This window comes from Oculina patagonica, chromosome 1 (genome assembly GCF_052425735.1).
Source record: "Oculina patagonica isolate OP01 chromosome 1, crgOcupat, whole genome shotgun sequence".
NCBI classification, from domain to species: Eukaryota; Metazoa; Cnidaria; class Anthozoa; order Scleractinia; family Oculinidae; genus Oculina; species Oculina patagonica.
The window spans coordinates 2,624,099-2,647,477 of NC_135758.1; the positions used below are offsets into that span (position 1 = coordinate 2,624,099).

Here is a 23,379-nt window from a genome sequence, read left to right on the forward strand (position 1 = left end):
ACAAGTCAAAACAAACAGTGTACTGTAGTTCAAAACGTTGAATTTATTTTGAAATAAAATCGTCACGAGTACGAGTCAGAGGGGTCAGAGCCGTCCCCGAAACGCCCCTCAAAACACGAAATGTGCTACGCCATTGACGTGCTGCAGACCCCCTGCAGACGTTCAGTTTGTTTGTGGAGAAGGTTGATACCGATTCTTTCAATTCAACCTTAGAAAACGTTTAAGGATTATCGCCAGAACGAATTAACTGACTTTTATCGAAGAAGTAAATCGCATAAACTCTGCAGCAGTAGCCTATAGATCCGGGTATAGAGTTGTTCTCTTTGAAACCATCAACATTAAAAGCTGATTCTCTTTGTTTTTCTTTGCGTTACGTTCTGATTTATACAGTGACTTAGAAATATATTGTTACTTTTTCTTTTGGCTTCTCTATACTCTGATTAAACTTGTTTTAAATGTACACTGGTACATTGTATGAAATCAGTAATCAGTAAACATCATTTTTTTTTTTTATTTCCGGTCATTTGTTTTCAACTCTCAATAACTCGAACTCCCGATAACTCGAACCATTTTCAATTTCCCTTGAAGGTTCGAGTTATCGGGAGTCGACTCCAAAATTTCAGCCTCCAACGTGCGCTATAACCCTACGAAATCTTTCCAAAAACTCGACAACTGAACGCCGCCATCTTGGAGCTGGTAATGTATGCGTGACGTTAAAGAGCTCAGCCTGAAGTTTGGCGAGAAAATTTCAATACTCGAAACTCCTTGTTTCTTCGTAGTGGCTTTTGTTTGTCAAAATGCCTGTTTCGCAGCTCCTCTTTGCTCAAACAGGGTTCCAAGAAATACAAAACACAAGTAGTTTTGACTATTAAAATTTTCCCGCCAAACTTCAGGCTGAGCTCTTTGACGTCACGCATACATTACTAGCTCCAAGATGGCGGCGTTCAGTTGCCGAGTTTTGGGAAAGATTTCGTAGGGCTATAGCGAACGTTGGAGGCTGAAATTTTGGCGAATAACATATCTTTGTGTAAATTTTTTATTGGCGTAAAGAAAATAAATGGTCATTTTGGAGTGAACTTCTCCTTTAAACTACCATCGAAGCCTTAATTAATTATCTGTGCTTCATTTCGAGCGTTTATTTTATTGGTTTCTTATAAGTTACCGTATAAATATTCGTTTGTAAATGGAATGCCCGATGACATGTCGCGTTCCAAAGCGTGGTCGGCCGAAACCACGAAACAAACAAAGATAATTCTTCTGCGGCAACCAACGTTCGACCCCCCGAATAAAAAAAAAGGTATTCTTCACATCAAAGGGCTTAGTTATAGCCATGTTGCAGAAATACGGCACTTCTTTCATTCTTGCAAGCCGATTTTTAGTTTCACATTTGCATACCGCATGCTAGAACACTCAAGCGCCGCATTTCGAGAAGGACAACAGTAGATTTAGCAGTTCTCTTTCGACTCCACGTATTCTTGCAGGAACAAATCTTACTAATGAAAAGGAACACGAATACTCTATATGAAGAAATAGCCTTCTCAATGTACAAAATTCACTTTAATGTCACGATCAACGATGACAGGAATCATTCTACAATCGAACAAGAACGGAGAAATCACAATACAATACAAGTAGATTAATCTAACGAAGCGAAAAGCACTTACAAGAAGTCCATATGGCAAGAAATAGCTCGTTTAGTCCTTTAAATTGTCCGCAGTGTTTCGTAACATAAACATGGCCGACTCGTTCGGCCGAGCACGCGAGTCCCCGGTCAGCGGGTGTACTCAAGAGGAGTCCTGGTACCGGTATGACCAGCGGATAACTCTGCATCCCCCCCTAGTCCGAAAAGCTACAGGCTAACGTAGGTTGGCGGACTCAATCTTGCACCATGTGCCTGTCTCAGGTTCGAACCGTTTCGGTGGCCGACGTTCACGACAGGGGCGTGGTGGTGCTGGCAGGGGTGACGATGACTCTGGTAACAATGCCAGTGGTACTTTTGTTGCTGGGGCCGGAACAGTGCCTGAAGTGGGGACCTCCGGTGGCCCATGTCCTGACGGAGTGTTATCAGCCAGTGTGGGTCCCTCTGTAGTGGGTGCTGTAGAGTCGTCCAAGGACACATCGAGGGGTGCAGGTGCTTGAGGTAGAGGTGTGAGTTTCTCCTGGCAGTGCGGTGGAGGCGTCGAAGGGTGTGAGCCTGATTCCGCTGAGCGTTGGGGCAGGGGTGGCAGCTGCACGGTGGGGCTGACGGAGGAAGACAGTGAGGGTGGTGCCCGAGGCTGCGGCTCAATGGAGGGGCTTGCCGGGGTATAGGCACGAAGGAAACGACGATTGCGTAATGTGAGGCGTCCGGAGCCATCTACCTTTACTCGGTACTGATCGTGGCCTAGGGATTCTACTACGATCCCTGATCTGTCCCATTTGGTGGGGCTGGTGCCATGCTGGTTCTGAAGAAACATTTTTTGGCCAAGGGCTAGGGGCGGTAGCGGTCGTGAGTGTTCCTTGAGGGACTCGGTGGTGCGAGTGATCCGTGAACGGAGAGCTTGTTCCTTGGCAGCCCATGCCTGGCGCCAGAGTGGGCGTACATGAGGGTTCGAGAATTTCTCCAACCGGTTCACAAAGGAGAGTGTGTCTCGTAGAGGGCGGCCAAAAACAATCTGCGCTGGGGAGACATTACAGTCCGGGTCGGGTGTGTTGCGTAGCTGCAGCATAGCACGCAGGAAGCGGTCATGATCAAGGCTACCAGTTGGGCCAGTGTTGGACATTAGAAGGCGCTTGGCTGTTTTTACTGCTACCTCTGCTCTGCCATTCGACTGAGGGAAGTGGGCAGAGGACACACGATGTCGTACTCCCCAGAGACGGAGGAAGGCCTCTGTGCAACCTGCAGTAAATTCTGGGCCACCATCACTGGAAAGTTCTTCTGGTACGCCAAACGTGGCGAAGAAGGAACGGAGGTGGCGAATGAGGCCAGCAGCGCCTGCAAGGGCTGTGCCCGCTGGGGAGCCAAACACCTCTACCCAGCCAGAAAGGCGATCACCTACTATCAGGTAGTGGCGGCCACCGTAGGTGAAGAAGTCGGCAAACACGGCTTCAAATGGGGTTGACGGTGGCGTGGTAGGGAGAGGAGGCGTGGCTGTCTGTGAGGGTGCATTTCTGTTGCAGTCTGCACATCTTTCCCTAGTGTCGCGGATGTCCTTTGACATGCCGGGCCAATAAACTATGGCACGGGCACGCTGTTCCATCATGGATGTTCCTTGGTGAGCGGCATGGAGGGTCTGCAGCACTCGGGAGCGGAGAGACGAGGGGACTATGACTCGGTCCTGATACAAGAGGACACCTTCATGTGCATACACGGACTCGCAGATGGGCCACAGGGTCGCGAGAGAGGGGTTGTCGCGGGCAAGACTGGGTGCCCCTTGTGCGATCAACTGCAGGAGTGGACTCAGTGAGGCGTCTGAAGCTGTCTCACGCGCGAGGAGGGACCATGTGATGGTTCCAAGTTCCTGAGTGTCTTGGGGGATGGACGCCATCAGTGCCGATTCTACTAGGTCAGGGATGCTGGACACTCCAAGGGAGGTACTATTTGCTGAGCCTGACGGTGAAGGATGCCTTGACGTTGCATCAGCAGCATGGTTGGTTTTGCCGGGTAGGTGTCTGATGTCGAAGCGCCAGGGAAGGGTACGCTGTTTAAGACGGAACAATCGGGAGTTGGTTATCTCGTCCAACGTGCGGTCGACAAATATTTTGACCAATGGCTTGTGATCAGTGACGACGACGAGGTTATCACAACCTTGGGTGAAGTAGCGAGTTTGCTCAAAGCCCCATGCGACAGCCAGGGCTTCACCTTCGATGGCCGCATAGCGTTGTTCCGCAGAGGACAGGAACCGTGAACCAGCCAGGGTTATCCGCCATCCCCCAGGGCAGCAGTCTGGGATGCCAGAGGGGCAGCTGCAGTGTTGCTGTAAAAGAAAGTAGCCAATGCCACGCCTGGACCAGTCGGGGCGAAGGCAGGTGCGTTTCTGCATGTCGAAGATCTCCACGCCCTGACGGATGGCGGAGAGGATGGCTTCTTTAGATAACTGAAAGGCCTCCTCCAGTTGAGGGGACCATGAGAACTTGCAGCGGGGACTGAGGAAGGGCTTGAATGGCTCCATTATGTCACGTAGCTGAGCATAGTTGGACACTTGGTTGACTAGGCCAAACCAACTTCTAATATCCGTTATCGTTGTCGGGGAGGGAAAATCTCTGATGGCATCGAGGTATTTTGGGAGTGGTTCGATGGTGGAGTCTGATACCCTAAATCCTGCAAAATCGACGCTCCTCTCGGCGAACTGGAACTTGTCCGGATTTAGCACAATGCCGGCCTGACCTACACGTGTGAGGAAGTCGATGGTTCTCCACCAGTGCTGCTCGAGGTCAGAGTCATAGTGGATGGTGTCATCGACGCAGCGTTCTTTGCGCTCAAAGGTCGACAGTACGGCATCAAAGCGGCGGTTGTAACCATCTCCCGACGAGAGGAATCCTTGTGGTGCCCTTGTGTACCGCCAGCGGCCAAAAGGGGTGATGAAGGTGGTCAAGTGGCGATCGGACTGGCGCAGAGGTACGCTGTGGTAGCCATTCCAGGAATCGGTGACTGTCTTCCACGTGTCTTTGGGGATGCGACGTGCAAGATGGAAGGGTGTCTCGGTAGCAAATGTCTCTCTTTTACAGAACTTGTTTAGTGGGGAGAGATCAACTGTGCGACGAGGGGAGCCATCATGCTTCCGTGTGATTACCATTCGGTGGCACCATGTCACAGGTTCGCCATATGGCACGCGTTCTATGACACCAAGAGCCTCGTCTCGCAGGAGGTCTTCATACACTCGCTGCTGCCAATGTAGGGGCACGGTGGCTGGGGTGTGGCATGCCTTTGGTGTGGCAGTCTGGTCGACATGAATCTCGATCGGAGGGCCCTCCATGCTGGGTAATGCGCGGTGAGGGCACGTGTTGAACGTGGAGGAGGCATATCTGTCAAGTAGCCACTTTTTCATCTGCCCATTGTTTTCTGCAGTGCAGGTGAATGGCAGCTCTGAGGGGCGTGGTGGTGTGGCGTCACGCTGAGGGCAAGAGCATGTGATGTCATGTTGGTCACCTGTTGTGTTGCAGCCGTCGTTGATTGACCGTATGGCATTGATGGACGGTGGCTCACGAGTGGCATGGGCAGCATCAGGGTTGCTGGTGTGGCATCTCTCATTCGGCGTGTCCACTGTCTGGGGCAATGGGAAGTCCTTGGACAGGATACCAAGGTTCAGTAATGAGTCGTACGATAAGTACATGGCTTGGACAGAGCTGCTGACATAAATCATGGAGCGGCAGGAAGTCCCCTCACCATTGTGGAGCTTTGCTGTGAGCTTGGCAAAGAATGCCCCCTCGATAGAGATGGGAGAGCGGTTGGCGGCTGACAAGCCAAGGCTGACGGGTAGTAGTTCGTCACGCGAGAACCCACAGGCTAGAAAGTCTTTCATTGACCATATGTCAGACTGGGCGCCGGTGTCAGCGATGGCCGAGACTTCCGCATGAGTGTTTGAGGTGCGGGTGGGGTTGCGATATCTGGACTGGGCTGAGATGTCAATAGAGATGGTGATAGGAACTCTGGGGTGTTCTCTGAGGCGCGCTCGTTTCCACTCACCCTTAGTGAAGACCTGATGGGCGAGTTGCAGGGGCGGATGTCTGCCGACGGTGCCATGTGTTGCAGGAACACGATTGTGGCGACGTCGCCGGCGGGTTCTGCTGGATTGACACGCAGCAATCTGGGAAATTGGATCTGACTCGAAGGCCTGGCTGGTAGGTGGGGGAGCTCGGGGTGTATGAGGTGGACGTTTCCTGCGGCGGCGAACCCTGTAGCAATTGATGCATACTGTATGTGGTTTGGTGTTCCAGCCCCGAGTCCCCTCCGTGAAGATCTTAAAGAGGCTCTTGCAGTCTGGGCAGGTCGCCTGTCTGGCCTCATCCACACGAGACGGGGTCGCTGAAGGAGGCTCTTTCGGCTCTTTCGGTGGATCCTGCTGGCGTTTGAACGAAGAGACGGCGGACAGGGTTGATGACGGAAGGGCATTACGTGCCATCTCCTTGTTTTCCACAAGGACTATGACGTCATTAACTGGGGTCTTCAATACATCCTTGGTTCCAAGAATTTCCCGGCGAATGTCCGGGTCAAATATGCCACTAAGAAGGACATCTCGTATTACGTGGTCAGTGTAGTCGACGTTTTTTCCGCACTCACACTTTGTAGCAAAAGCACAGGTTTCTGCCTTCCCACGTACCCTCGCTGTAAATGCGCGAAATGGCTCGTCACGCTCCTGACGTAGTTGCAGCAGCTCGGTGCGTAGGACACCGGTTGCAACCGGGATTACGGCGAGAGAACGCATGGCATCTAGCAGGTCTTTTAAAGTACTGGAGGCAGCATTCGGGTTGGCTTTGAGTAGACTGTCGCCGAGCTCATTTTCTGCGCACTGGAATAACTGGGAGGGCGCAGATGCTTCATCAATGCCTGATCCTGTACAGAATACTTCCCAGCGGCGGGTGAACACGTTCCATTCCTCGGTCGAGACGCCAATATTTACTTTCGGCCGGTCGAGTTTCGGGCCACGTGGGGCAGGCGGTTGCGAAGGTCCAGCGACGGTGGGCAATGTGCGTTGATGGACTAGGCCGTGGTTTGCCAAGAGAGCGATAGCGACGGCCTCTGAGACGTCATCGGTCTTGAAGTCACACGCGGGGACGGTACAAGCGATGATTACCATGATTCCTTCATGAAGAAATAGCCTTCTCGATGTACAAAATTCACTTTAATGTCAACGATGAAGGAATCATTCTACAATCGAACAAGAACGGAGAAATCACAATACAATACAAGTAGATTAATCTAACGAAGCGAAAAGCACTTACAAGAAGTCCATAAGGCAAGAAATAGCTCGTTTAGTACTTTAAATTGTCCGCAGTGTTTCGTAACATAAACATGGCCGACTCGTTCGGCCGAGCACGCGAGTCCCCGGTCAGCGGGTGTACTCAAGAGGAGTCCTGGTACCGGTATGACCAGCGGATAACTCTGCACTATACCATAAGGAAAGATTTTGAATAGTAAGCTAAGAGAAAATTATTTCATTCCTTAGCACTCAATCGGAGTCCGCCCTGGTTGAAGCGATCGCTTCTCTGGTCTCGTTTTGCCCTGCGCGTCTGACAACGGACGAACCATAAACACCGGTTCTTTAAGATGGCCCCGGCGAACTAAATTCTTCGATATATATTATATTAGGCCGTCACCATCTGCGATGTTCATGCCTTACATTCTGGCAGATCTTTTAAAGTTAATTCGAATGAAAACTTTCGCGCGTTGTGAAATTTCGTCGCGGTCTGTTGACTTTTTACGCGCGTCACATGTAATCTGAAACGAGGCTCCCCGCATGCGCAGTTGCCCAAATGTAAACAATAATAGAGGCGTGGCTGACTAGGATCCTTTAATCTTGTCGAAGAGTAACTGCGTTCGCTTTTCTTTTGCTGAAGCACATCATTAATAACGTGATAAAAAACTCGAAAAATTCAGTTATTGTCAATATGGACATTCCCACGAAAAGGCCCAGCTGTCCCCCAATGAACGAGGTAAGACTCCTGATCTGTGAAAACAAAACATTTTAGGCAATCAATACAATTAATCGATATCACCGAGATTTACACGTTGCAACCTATTTTCAGCGCTTGCAAAAATCCCTTTATTATAAGAAAGTTTAAAACGGTTGATTTGATTGGCTAGATTTCAACCTTCCTTAATTGTTAAAATCAAATCGTGTGTCCTCAGAGCCACTTGTTCCTCTTGCACAGGCCCCGCCGGCTAAGAGGGACAGTTGACTCTGGGGACGAGAATTGCATAGAACAAGTGTCAATGGTTTTGTATTTTTCCAAGTCACTGGAAAATGTTAATTATAGAGACCTACCGTATATTCTTCCTTTTGTATTATGTGTTCACGAAGCATAGTTGAATAATGGACATCAATCCTTAGAAGGTTATTTCTAATAGTAAAAATAACAGGAATAATACAAACAATTATTGGACGAGCAAAATATTGTAATTTTTCAGTAGCGAGGAGAGTAATTATTTGTCTAAGCCGAAGATTAACGTTGGATATATATTTGCTGTTGCCCCCCCCCCCCCCCCCCCAATAGTCTCTTAAAAAGTGAAGGAACATTTCAAAAACACAGCAAACACAAAAGAAGGTACGGATGGCCAAAGATTGAAATGGATTGCAATATGGGTTTTTGAAAAATTGTTATGCGGAACAGTTTTCAAATTTAGTCTCGTTTGCTTGAATCTTTAAGTTATAACGCAGTTGGTTGCAATGAAGCTATGGAATTTTCACTTACACCAATAGAGTTAATTTCTTCGCAATTTTATAGCAAGTATTTGGCAAAACTTAATAAAATAAACGTAACCCAGACGTGGCATATTCCCTTTAACAACTTCGAATATAAAACCAGAAAAACTCCTCCTTTTCCGAATAATTTTTTGGAAAAGTCATAAAGTTTGATAAAGATATTTTAGTTATAGATATATCTTGTCATGTACAGTGTAACATGAAGTAGCATAAATATCTACAAGCTTTCTGACCTTGCCGTTTGAAGATCCTTCAAAATATGCGTTTGGCTGAAATTAGTTGCCTTAAACGATTTTGTTAGGATTGGCTGCACAATAATAAAAAAAGATGTACTAGTTAGTAAAATAATTTTAAAAAATTAAACAATCAATTAACTTAAAGTTTTCTGAATGTAAAATTATTCATGTTATGAAATAACATGAAAAAATGACTCTAAAGCTAAGATCTGTGACTCGGGCTGATTTTGTGGAATCTTCGCAAATATTATCTGACAGATTACGCTGCTGGACTGAAAAGTAAATAAAAAGAATTCCCTCAAATTGTCACTTGATATTCAAAAGTTATCATCAGATAAGATAATTAGGGCCTTGATCAGTCTTCATATGATCCCGGTTGACCGGGCTGGCCCAGTTACCGAGATCTCGCCTCACTCCTTTTTTTGCTTTGTAAAAATTTCGATGTGTTCATATGGGGAGGCGGGCCATCCTGGTTACCAAGATCTCGGTTTCTACAACCGAGATCTTGGTAACCGGGATGGAAATTTTCCCATATGAACACCCCAGCCCGCCGTTACCGCGATGAACCTTTTTTGAGAAAATAGATTCGCTTTCGCAACTGGGCTGTCCAAAAGGCATAATTTTGCCTTGTATGTATTTCCACTTTAGAAGTATGCGAATTTGCTTTATTAGTAAAATTGCAAGTGTCGATAAAACTACGATAGTTGCAAACGATGCAGCTTTATGTGTCGCATCCCGGTCAATCGGGCTGAAATTTGCCAGTAAACAGACGAAAAAATTCGTCCCGGTAAACGAGACAGCCCGTTTACTGGGCTCATATGAAGAGGCCTTTAATGTATGTACCGTAAGATAAATTGTATTAAGTAAGCAACACTGCGTTAACATTAATAACTTACTAAAAATTCCTCGGATGGCCAAGACGCCGTCGAAATGGTTGGAATGAGTAAATCCTGCCTGTTGTAAAAAAATATTGATTGGTGGTTGCACGATGAAAGAGAGACTTGCAATCTGTTTTTAAAATCTCTAAGCTTTTCTAACATCAAAGTTTAGTTGTAGGATGGATGGGTGGTTTAGCAAGCGAGCGAACGAGTGAGTGAGTGATTGAGTGACTAAGTGACTGAAAAGGCAGGTAAAGCTTGGTTCTCATAGAAACGCCCCGATCGCTTCTATCGCCTCTGTCCCTTAAAAAAGTTTTCTTGCGATCAGGGCGATTATATGGGAACGTCACACAGACGATCGCTAACGTCTGCGGCGATTGGGGTGATCATGATCGCTTGGTTCGCCCGTGTTCTATTCTTCTAGCTTCTCTTTCCTTTATTCGCCTTAAAACTGCAATGACTAACAAGATATGAGGACACGAGTCTTTCTCTTCCATTGAATGCTGCCATTTTGTTGAATCTAGGGCTAAAATGATTGTTTGTCGCAGGTCTTCGCTCATACCAGGCGATCGGGACGATCATATGAGAATCTCCGATCCGGCTTCCAATCGCTTCGATCGCCTACGATCGTCTCAATATTTACAAACAATCGATGCGATAGAAGCGATCGGGGCGATCATATGAGAACCAGCCCTTAGTAAATGGCAAGGGACGCTAAATGCAAATTCAATTAGGAAAATACCTACGTGCAAGGCGATGGACATTCATTCCTGCAGGTTCCCGTGGAGGCCATTACCTCATCAGAGACAGAGAACATGCACTGCGCTGAAATTGGATCAGAATTTTTTATTTTATTTTATTTATTTATTTTGCCACACAAACAAAAAAATATAATTATGAAAAAATAGATAATACAAAATCAATATACAAGATAATAATTAATATACAGGACTACAATATAGTAGAATAGTGTCAGATCGGAAACTAAGCCAATTCCAATCACTAAAACTATTAGTCCATCAGCTGAGATCCGACAATTTGGGTTCATGGCTCACTTTCGGGTAACAAACGAAACATGTCTTATCTTAATCCTTGCCTATTGAGCATCACAAAAATGTATGATAGCAAAGTTGGAACGGTAGCTTTCACTTATAAATCGAATTTTAAATTGGCTCCCCAATACGCTTCTTAATTTGGCCGCCATCTTGGATTTTTGGAGTGAAAAAGCTACAAAGCTGCCTGCATTCTTTTAACGTAAACGAATCGCTTTCAAACGCAAATTTAAAACTTATTGGAACTAACAAAATGATTTCGTTCATTCTAGTGTTTCAAAAACAACAACGTGATGTCACATGTGACGTCGCCACGGCTGATTATTGTTCACAATATGACTGTTTGTACCACAAAATAAAGCAAAAAGTGCAGATTTAAAAATTATTTCACGAAGAAAAGAGAGCGCGTAGATAAAATACCATTGTCATTCAAGTGTCTTGAATAAATCCCCCTAAAAAAAAAAAACGTCATTTTCCAACCCAGCCCTGTATTTCAAACATATGGTCCCACGGACATGCAAAGTACTTTAAAAAAGAGGGAAGAGGTGCGAAGACCAGAAAAGTGGAGCTTTGCCAACGTACGAAACGTACGTCCGAGCTATGGCAATTAGCGGGGAGGAGTTGCAGTATCCGAGGTGATCATTAAAGATACGAAAGCATAAGTGTATCAGCTGTACGAGAAGACGTGTCAGAGTGTGGATGTGCTGTGATATGAGATTCACGGCGCCGGGGAAAGTGAAGCCAGAGAAAAGTGAACGGCGCCCGGGAAAGTAAAGCCAGAGGTTCTCCCACCACGCGAGGCATCTCCACTAACCGAACTCAATGTTACAAGAGGAAATTTTCAAGCCACAATCTAGAGAAGAGCTACTGATTCCCTTCCGGTAATTCCTTCACCGCTCCAGAAGAGTTGACAGAAGCATAGCAGCAGTGAAGGAGGACTTTATACGAGTGTGGCGATTCTGTCTGTTCTGTACTCAACAATCTCTTAACTGAGCCCTATTCTAACCTTATGCGTGAACGTAGCTATGTAATCTGATTTGGGGTATACTGATTAATGGTGTAGTATACTTGAAAAAACGTAGCATTGCGATGGAACGCCTTTATGGTAATTTTGTTATTTTAGATGATTGAGGAGCAAAAGGAAAACGAGCTGAAAAAACAAAATGGCGGACATTGCGACCTCATTTATTGCGTACTTTGCTTTTATTACCGTAAACAATGCTAAAATAATGTCTAGAATATGTAGTATCTCTCAAATATATATCTAAGCAAAAAATCAGTAGGTATTTAAGAACGAATAAAAAAATTAAGGATTTTTGTTTTAAAATCCAAGATGGCGGCCAAAAGAAGGATATGAGAGCAAATTTCAAATTCGATTTACACAGTGAAAGCTACCGTTTTATCCTTGCTATCACACATTTTTATGATGCTTAATAGTCAAAGAGTAATATTAGACAAGTTTCGTTTGTTCCCCTTAAGGTGGCTCAACTGGATTTTTTAGGGGTAACACCGCTCAAGTTTGAGAATTAACTACATCGCCTTTAACAATGCTATCGAAAAACGATCACCACAGTTGTATTAGATAAAGATGAAATTTTTTTATGACCAGTGTTATATTGACATCGGAATTGCCATAGCGACGAAATGACGTCATTACGTTTTTTACTTTCGCTGGTATTCCTCGGCACCAGGAGATTTTTTCGAAAATCGTTCAAGGGAGCTTGTACCACACATAGCTGCCTCGATGTTGGCAAAGTTTGAACAAATTCTATGAGAGCGTTTTCGAAATATTTGGGGATGAAGTTTTTGGAGCTATAAATACAGTCAAAAACATACTAACGAGAAAATGGGGTAATATCTAAAGAAAACGACGCGCCTGTGAATTGCAATATCATCTTATAGTAGTTTGATTCCATATAAAATCGCGTGTAAAACAGTGGTGGGGATTGCTTTGGTCGATTGCGAGAAAAAAGAATTTGATGAGCGTGCGTTCCGGTGCTCTTGTTGCCATTTTTGTATATAATTTGGTCTATGCCTACAAAAGTGATAATAAATTAAAAACCGCTCGATGAATTTTTTTTTAAAATTTGACAAACTCAAGGATTGTCATTAATTGATATAGCTTGCAAGTTGCAAGCTCATTGAAAACATTTAAGGCAGTAAAATCGGGCCTCCAATGTACTGTTTTTTTCTCGCAGAGTTTGTGTTCACAAGCGAGTGTCCTCATTATTCACGGGTATTGTTTTTAAGTGTCATATCTACGTGCATCACTCCCGTAAAAAAAAATCATTTGCATTAAACAGGACGCTCGATTGCTTTCCGACATTTTTTTCCGAAGCATGCTAATCTGCCTTGGGTTGAGAATAGCAATGACAATATATGCAGAATAATAGCTTTCGTTTTCTGGACAGAGGCCCTTGAAATCAAGAGCTCGACAAATGCTGTTACAATTTTTTAAGCAATATAACCATGTTTCGGAAAATTGTTCGGAAAGCAGTCGAGCATCCTATTTAGTGCAAATGAATTTTTTGCTGAAGTCGTGCACGTGGATATGAAACTTGAAAACAATACCCGTGAATAATGAGGACACTCGCTTGTAAACACAAACTCTGCGAGAAAAAAACAGTACATTGGAGGCCCGATTTTACTGCCTTAAATGTTTTCAATGAGCTTGCAACTTGCAAGCTATATCAATTGATGACAATCCTCGAGTTTGTCAAATTTTAAAAAAAAATCATCGATCGGTTTTTAATTTATTATCACTTTTGTAGGCATAGACCAAATTATATACAAAAATGGCAACAAGAGCACCGGAACGCACGCTCATCAAATTCTTTTTTCTCGCAATCGATCAAAGCAATCCCCACCACTGTTTTACACACGATTTTATATGGAATCAAACTACTATAAGATGATATTGCAATTCACAGGCGCGTCGTTTTCTTTAGATATTACCCCATTTTCTCGTTAGTATGTTTTTGACTGTATTTATAGCCCCAAAAATTTCATCTCCAAATATTTCGAAAACGCTCTCATAGATTTTGTTCAAACGTTGCCAACATTGAGGCAGCTATGTTTGGTACAAGCTCCTTTGAGCGAATTTCGAAAAAATCTCCTGGTGCCGAGGAATACCAGCGAAAGTAAAAAACGTAATGACGTCATTTCGTCGCTATGGCAATTCCGATGTCAATATAACACTGGTCATAAAAAAATTTCATCTTTATCTAATACAACTGTGGTGATCGTTTTTCGATAGCACTGTTAATGGCAATGTAGTTAATTCTCAAACTTGAGCGGTGTTACCCCTTGAAAATCCAGTTGAGCCACCTTAAGTGAGCCATACAACCCCACTAGCTGATGGACTATATGCTATTTCTTAGGAAAAAACTGGGTTCTACTGAAAAGAAACAAAATTTGTTTTAACATTTAAGAGGTTAGGTTTTATTTTAATCATTAAACCAATGAAAATGTTCACAAATTTATTGCTTCTGTAGCATGCAGCTGGTGTAGATCCACAGTTTGACATACATAGAGGATATTACATGGTTGCGCGGAGATATGAAATTTATCTTCGAGTGTTAAAATCGATATCTCACGAGTGAGCACAGCGAACGAGTGGGATATCGATTTGAACACGAGTTGTCCGAAGGTCGTACAAATGTTTTCGCACATTTTCCGAACTTTTCCAAAAATTTCCGAAGATATCCGAAGATTGCCAAAGATTGCCGAGAGAGATCCGAAGATGTTTCGACTTAATATCGATTTACTTTGGCTCATTTAGCATTGAAACAGGGCAAAATCGAAATCGATATCTTCACATGTGAAAATAACATGTTATTTTCACGTGTGAAGATATGATTTTTTCGCGCGAAAGATTTCCTGGTATTTCACTGATGTTTATATAATACAAGGTTTTCATTTCCTTTTTTGCACGGATTTGTCAGGTGGCCTTGGTTGGAGTAGTTGCACTGTAATAGATAGTCAAGTTAAAGACATATTTCTTTTTTCAGTTATATAAATAATATAAATTTATTGTGCACATTAATTTTTTTTACAAACCCTGTTCTTCTTGTAAATAATTGCAGGCATTATTCGCCGAAGATGACGGGTACATTTGACACTTGCATGATTCCCAAACATGCCGACTTACGCATTTGTTCAAGCATTCCTATAAACGAGCAAAGAATAATAATAAAAATAACAACTATAAAAAAGAAATTTCCACCTCCGTATTACAATGTTTGTAAAAATAAAAACTACTAAAAAAATTAACCTTAAAAATTGCGTAATGGCTCGACCATCAGTTAGTAGAGGGTTCCCTCTTAATTGTGGGTCGATTTAGGGTCGCGTTTGAGGACATGGGGTCACTGCGTTGTATTCTTTGGGAAGGCACTTCTTTACTCTCATAGTGACTCTCCAAATCCAGGAGTTTAAACGGTTACCGGCGAATCATACGCTGGGGGTAACGCCCGGGGGTGGGGCACCCTGTATATTTTTTAGGTGGGGGTGTGCTGCTAAGAATTTGAAACCCGTACTCGATACAAGACCATTTTCAGCTGATTTTGCAACCCTATACTAGAGTAGACACCGAAAATGCCTACCCTATCCCAGACATTCATTTTTTTAGAACTCTATCACTATCAGAGCCCACGTTTAGAACCAAAAAGGAAGGAGTTAAATATCTGTACGTTTGGACTGAACAAGCTTGGACAATATTAAGATTTTCATTATAAATTTTTCTAACATAAAAGACCACCAAAAAAGCAAACAACAAACAGATTGCGCGATTCCGTTCCACTGGACCGGGCACTGAGCACAAAGAAACTAATTATCAGAAGATATTTTGCTAAAAATTCTTAAAACACATCGATCAAAGAAATCGAAACACAAAAAAACGGCATCTAAACAGCGTCAAACTGAACACCGTTAAAAACGAATGAATTCACATACTTTTTGAAAATAGGGTGAACCTTGTTCTGTTTCATCCCTACAGTCAGATCCTCCTCCATATGGATAGCCCAGACGTCGTATGCGTTTCTGAAAGAAAGTATCATTCACACGGGAAAAAATTACTTTCAAAGCAGGATATGATTAATGCTAGGAAACCAAATTTGAGTTTATAATCGACTTGTACACATGGCAAAGGAACCGAGAGTGCTCTCCCACTGCTGAATTTATTAGAAATACTCACAGTACATAACGTTTATTCTCTATACACCGTAAATTTCACCCACCGCTGGCATTAAGGGTCACTACCTAATGTGTTTCGCGACACCTTTCGTTTTGCTGGTGATGTGCATAGATACAATACTAGATATGCAACCCAACAACAACAACTGGCAAGCAAAATTAATAATCTCATTTAAGGCAACTGATCTTTGGAAGACCATTCCACAATATCTAAAGGATTCGAATATAATATGATTTCTCAAAAAACATCAAACTTTATCAACTGTCCAAACAGTACTCTAAATAACTGACTTCGTGGCACGCCAACCCCATAATATCCCATTTATTTCAAATTGTATTTTCAGTATTTCCTTCCAGCTCTGACACCAGCACCCAGTTTTACATTGAAGCTCCTAATAATAAACGTATGTAACTGTAAACATATAAAATTTTGTAATATTTTTTAATGTTCTGTAAAAAAATGCGACGAAAAAATAAAGTTAAATTATGTTAAGTTTTGTTAGGTTTCAATTTTGGGCAATGCAAGTTTCGGGCCTCTGTTTCAAAACGAGTCTACGTGCGAAACTATTCATGTGAAAATGAGTTTCACATACTCGTCCATTTGCAAATTAAACTCATTTTCATTTGAATGGTTTCGCACGTAGACTCTTTTGAAACAGAGGCAAATGGTAACTCGGAAATGGTCTATTCCAAAGTTAGTTTACACAAGTTCAGTTTCAAAAAAATTACTCACTCCTTTAATAGTTATGGTGTTTAATGTTCCTGGTGCCGCAGTGAGCCCAGTTTTTTCCACTTCAGCTAACTCGCCCGGCTGATGCAACGCTATCACTACTCCAGAACCTTCCATGGGGTTTGGCAGATGCTCATCAGCTTCAATGTTAAGGATTAAAGAAAAACCTGCAAACAAACATGATGAGAGAGTTGCGTTATCAGTCCGGAAAATATCAAACACCAGGAGTCGTGTTGACGTCATTTATAGAGAAGTCTCATAGTTATTTGGGTGACCATCGACTTTTAACCGTGGTCTCCGATCTAAAGGACATCAAAAATTTGTGCGGTTGGCCAGGGTGCAACAACAACAACAACAACAACGACAACAACTTTTAATTTTAAACACGGTTAAATATTTACAATAAAGGAGAAGTTTGAATCGTTACACCGGTTTACATAATTTCCGTATGGCGGTTCGATACGGAGGGTCAGTTTACTGTTGCCATCTTTAACAGGCTTTTAAAAGAAATTAGCTGCTCTTTGGTCTTTTAACGGATTATTCCAGCTTAAAGCGCTACTATAACTACAACAGCTCTATGACTCTACAGATAAACTTTTAAAGATAATTTATTGACGAAAGTCATGAAAGGACGGAATTGTTGATTACATTGGTGAAAAAAAAAAAAAATTAACTTACCAGACAAGTACCCAGCATGTCTTACTTTTAAAGTCGCGTTTTGTCCATTAAATGTAAAACAAAAATTTAGCTTGCTAAGGAGAGTGGTAAAGTTCCTAAAAAAATAAAATGCCAAGAATTATATAACAGTAGTCTTACTTCAGTCAAAAGAGATGATTTACAAACTAGTAGCAAATCATTGCGAGGGACACCTATAACACAATGGAGACATTAGAAGAACAGCGGTTGTCGGTCAACATTCGCGGGTAACAGTTTTGCAATGTTGCCCGCTCTGAGACTTTTGGCGGGAAGAAGTTTTATTGTTTTATGTCATGTGAACTTGTAGTAGCCATTGAGAATTGGCGATATAGTAGACAATCCTCATAAGCTTGCATCTACGGTAATCGAACTTGTGAAAAGATTGGACTTGTTCTTAAAACCCCGGTCTGTTAGCGCGTACAGTTCCATAAATATTTCTCAAACAGACCAATTTCCTCTTCTAGTGAGCTGGTATTTTGAGTCGAATTAAGTCGAATAAGTGACGAATAAGTGACTTTTGTTTTTATTGATTGATTGATTGATTGATTGATTGTTTCATTTATTTATTTATTTATTTATTTATTTATCTAGGGGCAACCGCACAAACAAGATAATGACAATCATTTTTTTGATTCTCGTGGTCGGTTATAACATTAAAACTTTATTTCACTGTTATCGACTCTCCGAGATCATCCGTTTACATGAAGTTAAAAAACACCATGAACGCCACATCCATGAAAGAGGAAGAGTAGAGCAGTACTACTTCTTCGAGGAGTGTCAAGCACATTAGACCCTCGCCCTGACTGACACATTAATTGCAGAGAATACGCTACCCTAATACCAAACTCTGTAGTAGCTCGATCGTGGAGACAATACGGAGCGGGATACCCTCTTTGACCATGTCAATGAGACGTGTAGCCGTGTAAATGTCATATTTTGAAAGAAACATCTTCAAACTGATAATGGATACAAAGTGTCCGAAACAAGTCTTTGAAATTTAAAAGTATGTTTTTTTTAAAATGTTTAATTTCGCCCATACTTTTAAGAAATCTCGCTAATATTTTGAAAGGTACGATTTTCTTTAACTTTCTAAACATGCACGACAGTGGCCCTACACCACTTATATATCAAACAACGTAGCTCCTAGCTTCCTAGTCACGCAAAGGAATTGTATTGTGTAGAATTTTTGCTGGACGCACACAGTTGGCTTTTTTCCCAGCAAACTGATTAAGATAAAGATATACGAACGAGAATTTCGCTCGCATAGCGACCCCTTACTCCCTCAAACGAAACAACTCAATGTAAACAATAAAAGTAAGTTAAACTTTTGATGCATTTAACCAGTAATTTAAGCAATGAGATGTGCCCGCACACACTCAAGATTAATAAATTGAACTCTTGCCAATTAAAAAAACTGTTAGCAAGTTTTAAGAAAATATATAAGCAAGACGTTTGCTCGTACACGCTCGAGATAATTTAAAAGGTTTTTTTTTTTCGCCCAAAAGAGCAAGCGAGACTTTTACTCGTAATGAAAAAAAAGGAAAAAGAAAAAAATGGTTCCGTCCAGATTTGAACCAACGACCGGGACGTACAGCATAACTACTGTGGAACTACTCTCTTCCAACTGAGCTATTGTAACTTTGTACGGTACAGAATACTTTTTTGGATTATTTATATATTATATTTGGACACGCTTTACAAAATCTTTAATTGTTCAGCTATGAGTAAACAAATTGCTTTAAACGAATGCCTCTATTTTAGCCAGTCACACAGAGATAATGTCCACCAATTTTCGTTAATATTGAATGGGAGCGAATGATTTATATATATGCAAAAAATTAGTTTCACCTGGGGCATAACAGCTTGATTTCTCGGTGGAGTTTTTTCTACACTACAAGCGTTCCAATTATATTGACCTCAGCGGTTGAAGTCTCACTGAAATAGCCGGCGTTCGATCTCAACATACTGAAATATCAAAATTTACTGTTGCGTTTGTTCAACCTTTAAATTTTATATAAAACGGCACACTGACTTTAAAAAAAGAATAGTTATAGCTTCCGTTGGGATTTGAACCAACGACCAAGGCATATACAACTTCTGTAGAAGTGTTCTCTACCAATTGAGCTATCGTAACTTTGTATGGTACAGAGTATTTTTTGTATATTTTAATATTATACTTGGACGCGCTTTAAAAAACATGTTTAATTACTCGGTTATGAGTAAGCAAAACCCTAAAAAATCGCTTTGTTTTAGCTTGTCGTACAGAGATAATTTCCACCAAATTTCTGCGCTGCATGTCGCAATAATATTCAAGCGTAGCGAATGATTTAAATATATGCAGTTACAGAGCAAGTATGTGCACGTTGAACAGAATTGCTAATTTCTTGACTCTTGAAAGATCCACACCAAAAACAATAAGTAGGGTTATTAAGGGCCTGTTTATATAGAGGAGAGTTATCCCTGGTAGGAGGGTAACCCTTTCCCCCGAGCTATCTTTTACCGAGCGTTTATATGAGAAAGTTGTCCCTGTTGACCGAGCCAAAACTTGGCCCTCTCGGTTCAAAAGACTGGCGAGAGTTATTTTGAAATATCTATTAAGGCTGCCTTTTTTAAAATCAGGAACGCTGAAACATCGACGAAGACCATTTTAGACAAATTTTCCGCCGATTTCGATGTTGTTTTGGCCGATTTTAGCATTTGCGCATGCTCCGTATGTGTCAGCTTGTCCCTGGTAGGCGAGGCAAAAATAACCAAACTGTTTATATGGAAAAAAGTTGGCTCGCTCCCCAGGGTCACCCTACCATCAAAGCGAGCGACCCTCCACCCAGGGTCACCCTGCCCCCCGAGCCAACTTTGCAATTTCTCATATAAACAGTTCGCAGCTATTTATAAAGAAACGTATGAAAAGCTCTCTCGCCCGGTGTGGCTCGGTATGGAGGGTAACCCTCCTACCAGGGACAACTCTCCTCCATATAAACAGGCCCTAAGAGTCATACAAAGATACTTCATGCCAAATTTTACACTGAAAGGTGTAATATTAGAGCGATAATTAAAATCACAGAGATGATTTACATAATTACAGAGCAATGTATAGGTACATCACAGAATCGCAAATTTCTCAATTCGTGTAATATTTTTATCAAAAACTAAAACGTAGGGTTATTAAGAGTCAAAGAGACATACTTCATGCCAAAATTTAGACTGAAAGGTGTAATATTCAAGCCGTAGAATTATTTAATGGTACTTATTTCATTATTAATTACAGAGCCATGTATGGGCACGTTGCACAGAATTGCAAATTTCTCGGCACTTGAAAGATTTTCATCAAAAACAAAAACGTAGGGTTGTTGAAAGTCAAACAGAAATACTTCATGCCACATTTTAGACTGAAAGGTGCAATATTCGAGCCGTAGAATTATTTAATTGCATTTATTTAATTTTTACAGAGCAATGTATGGGCACGTTTCACTGAATTGCAAATTTCTCGGCTCATGAATGATTTTCATCAAAACCAAAAACGTGGGGTTATAAAGAGTCAGACAAAGATACTTCATGCCAAATTTTAGACTGAAAGGTGTAATATTCGAGCCGTAGAATTATTTAATCGTACTTAATTATTTAATTGTATTTATTTTATATCTTGTTTGTGTAATTATTTATTTATTTGGGAGGGGGCTGCAATGTTTCTCTTTGTTTCAAAATAGTAATTGCACATACACATTGCGTTACAAATTGAATATAAAAACTAAATATAAAGCTTTAGTATAAAGTTATTAAGTCGATTTGCTATTATCTGGACTTCACAAAGTTCACACATGCACGAATGTGTCAGGGTGCTTTTTAAGTACATGACTCAACGTGATTAAATAAGACCTCTGCATCCAGCTATTGCAGTAAGCTTAAGGGCTAAAAGTATAAAACTTCGTGTTCAAACTCTACAATACATTACGCTGCTAAATTAAAAATAAATTACAATACTTTGTGAAACGGATCAACCATTGTTTCTTTACCTTGAACTACATGTTGTTGTCGACTCTGACATTCTTCGTACTTCACACCAAACGATAAAATCGTCTTTTTGGTGAGTGATTGATTTGTTACTCTCGGCTGCTGCCGTTTGAAGTTTCATTGAGGTGGCAAGCTTTGAGTTCAAGCTTAAATCTACAGAATGCCAAAAATATTTCAGTTATTTTGTGTAACCTAACTCCAGCTACGTAAACGTAGGAAAACTAAACGTCTTTCTCGATTTACGACTCAACTGCCTTGAGCCCCATTAAAGTGGCTAGCTAGTTTAGATGAAAATAAGTGGAGAAGTGGTCGCAAGTCAAATACTCGGAAAAAAGATTGTCCGAGTTCCCCAATGGGAGTCGAACCCATGACCTTCCAGAAATACCGGTTGGAACGCTCTAACCACTGAGCTATAGGGGACTCATGGTACGAGGTCATATACAAGGCACTATACTTGCGTCACAGGCGGCCCAAGCTCACAATTAGAGGAGTTAAAATATTTAACATAATTCTCTTTTGTAACCGTACGCGAAACGTGTCTCTCGACCGGCAGCATATGGAGGTGTTGTGTTACAACGGTTCTCATTTATAAAGGTTTGTATGGGAGAATACGCTTTCGAATTTATAGCTAAATATAATGAGATTTTGACAATAAAATCAAACTTACCTCAATGTCCTGTCGTTATATCTGTTGTTATCTCGGTTCTCAGGCCGATCCGAGGCGTTTTAAGCGAGTTATGCCATTTTTGGTAGTAGTGGACACCAAAAATGGCACGTTTCGCGTACGGTTACAAAAGAGAATTATGTTAATTATTTTAACTCCTCTAATTGTGAGCTTGGGCCGCCTGTGCTTGTGTATGTCATTTTGTGTGCTAATGCTTATGCTCGTGTTTTACGTGTGAGCCAACCAACGTATAAACTCATATATCGCTTGAGTAAATTACTTAAACGTAGGAGTTAAAGTTATAAAAAACATTGTAAACGTCTTCACATCAATAAATTATTTATATTCTTTACAAACCTGAGCTATTAAACAACCTCTCCTGGAAAGAAAAGGATAGATATATTAAAACACATGCCACAATAACAACTAGAAATCGAAGCTCAACACAACTTAAATGGATTTCATTTATTAAAGTCCTTGAAAATACTGAAATTGATTATTTTGGTAGGAATTCTGGAGTGCATTTTAAAACATATTTTGACATACGTATAATTAAAATCGAAGCGGCAAGATACTTACTGATAAAAACTTCATCGTGGAGTCATTCTGCAATCTTGATCTTTTGAACTGGTTCAAGTTACATACAGTAACACTCGGGAAAGGTAGACTACTTTCATGTACCATATCAACTTCAGTTTTAACTGGGAACGATAGATACTCCTTAACAAAGGCCATTACATGGATTACTGAGACGCTAAACGCAGCTAAACATAGCAACACCCAGAAACACTTTCTTGTATTTGTCGTGGACGATGACACTTGGCAGATTCCATGTGCTGAGGTCCTTGAGCAAAACCGCTCCACTTCTTTTTTAAAGCTGTTTGGCGTATCATTATCAATATTTTCCATGTTTCTCAACCCGCCGTTTCCATACAAGAAAGTTGTTGATTTTTTTATTGCCTTCAATTTTAATTCAAACATTTTAAACGTATACACATTATGTATTTCTCTTATCCTTTTTATGATTATTTTATGTGCGTGCGATTAATTATTAAACTGAGAAGATTATCAAGAGTTACAAAAAGAATACTTTATCGCTCGGTAGACTTTTTAAAGGAAAACCTTTTCAATATTGTCTTTTATTGTTAAAATCGTAACCATTTCGGTATTGAAAGGTTTGTCAACTTATTTTTTACAGTTACTCTATTTGGGATAGTAACAAGAAAAATGTAACAAAAAGACCTCCTCCAGGTTTATTATTCGAGATCATGATGTGACAATAAGGAAAACTTTATACGACTATAAATGAGACAGCAACAGCAGGCTTTTTATTTTACCACGTAATGCACTTACATTGAATTCAGTATATTTTTTTGAACAATAATAATAGTTTTCTAGAGCAGGTAATTTATTACAATTTTCAGCACGTTTCCTTGCGGTTACTGGTCGAGGAATTTGTAAATACATGTTCAGGATTAAGCCAAAAAAACCTTTTGACAGCTGAATATGTTGGTTAAATAAAC

General features: G+C 41.5%; 1 protein-coding gene and 1 pseudogene across 1 annotated transcript; both read right to left on the reverse strand.

Moving 5' to 3' along the window:
• Positions 1–3,757: 3,757 nt before the first annotated feature.
• Positions 3,758–6,995, reverse strand: LOC144652357 (uncharacterized; annotated as a pseudogene).
• A 495-nt stretch (positions 6,996–7,490) lies between these two features.
• On the reverse strand, positions 7,491–23,089 carry LOC144644460 (bile acid-sensitive ion channel-like). Its single transcript, XM_078503958.1, has 11 exons — positions 22,214–23,089; positions 21,195–21,345; positions 17,167–17,261; positions 16,492–16,655; positions 15,519–15,605; positions 14,628–14,736; positions 10,263–10,341; positions 9,535–9,592; positions 8,636–8,709; positions 7,965–8,040; positions 7,491–7,646 (listed from the first exon to the last, which is right to left on the reverse strand). The coding sequence occupies exons 2-11, from the start codon at positions 21,311–21,313 to the stop codon at positions 7,491–7,493; spliced, it is 1,017 nt and encodes a 338-aa protein (XP_078360084.1). The 5' UTR covers positions 21,314–21,345; positions 22,214–23,089.
• Positions 23,090–23,379: the final 290 nt, after the last annotated feature.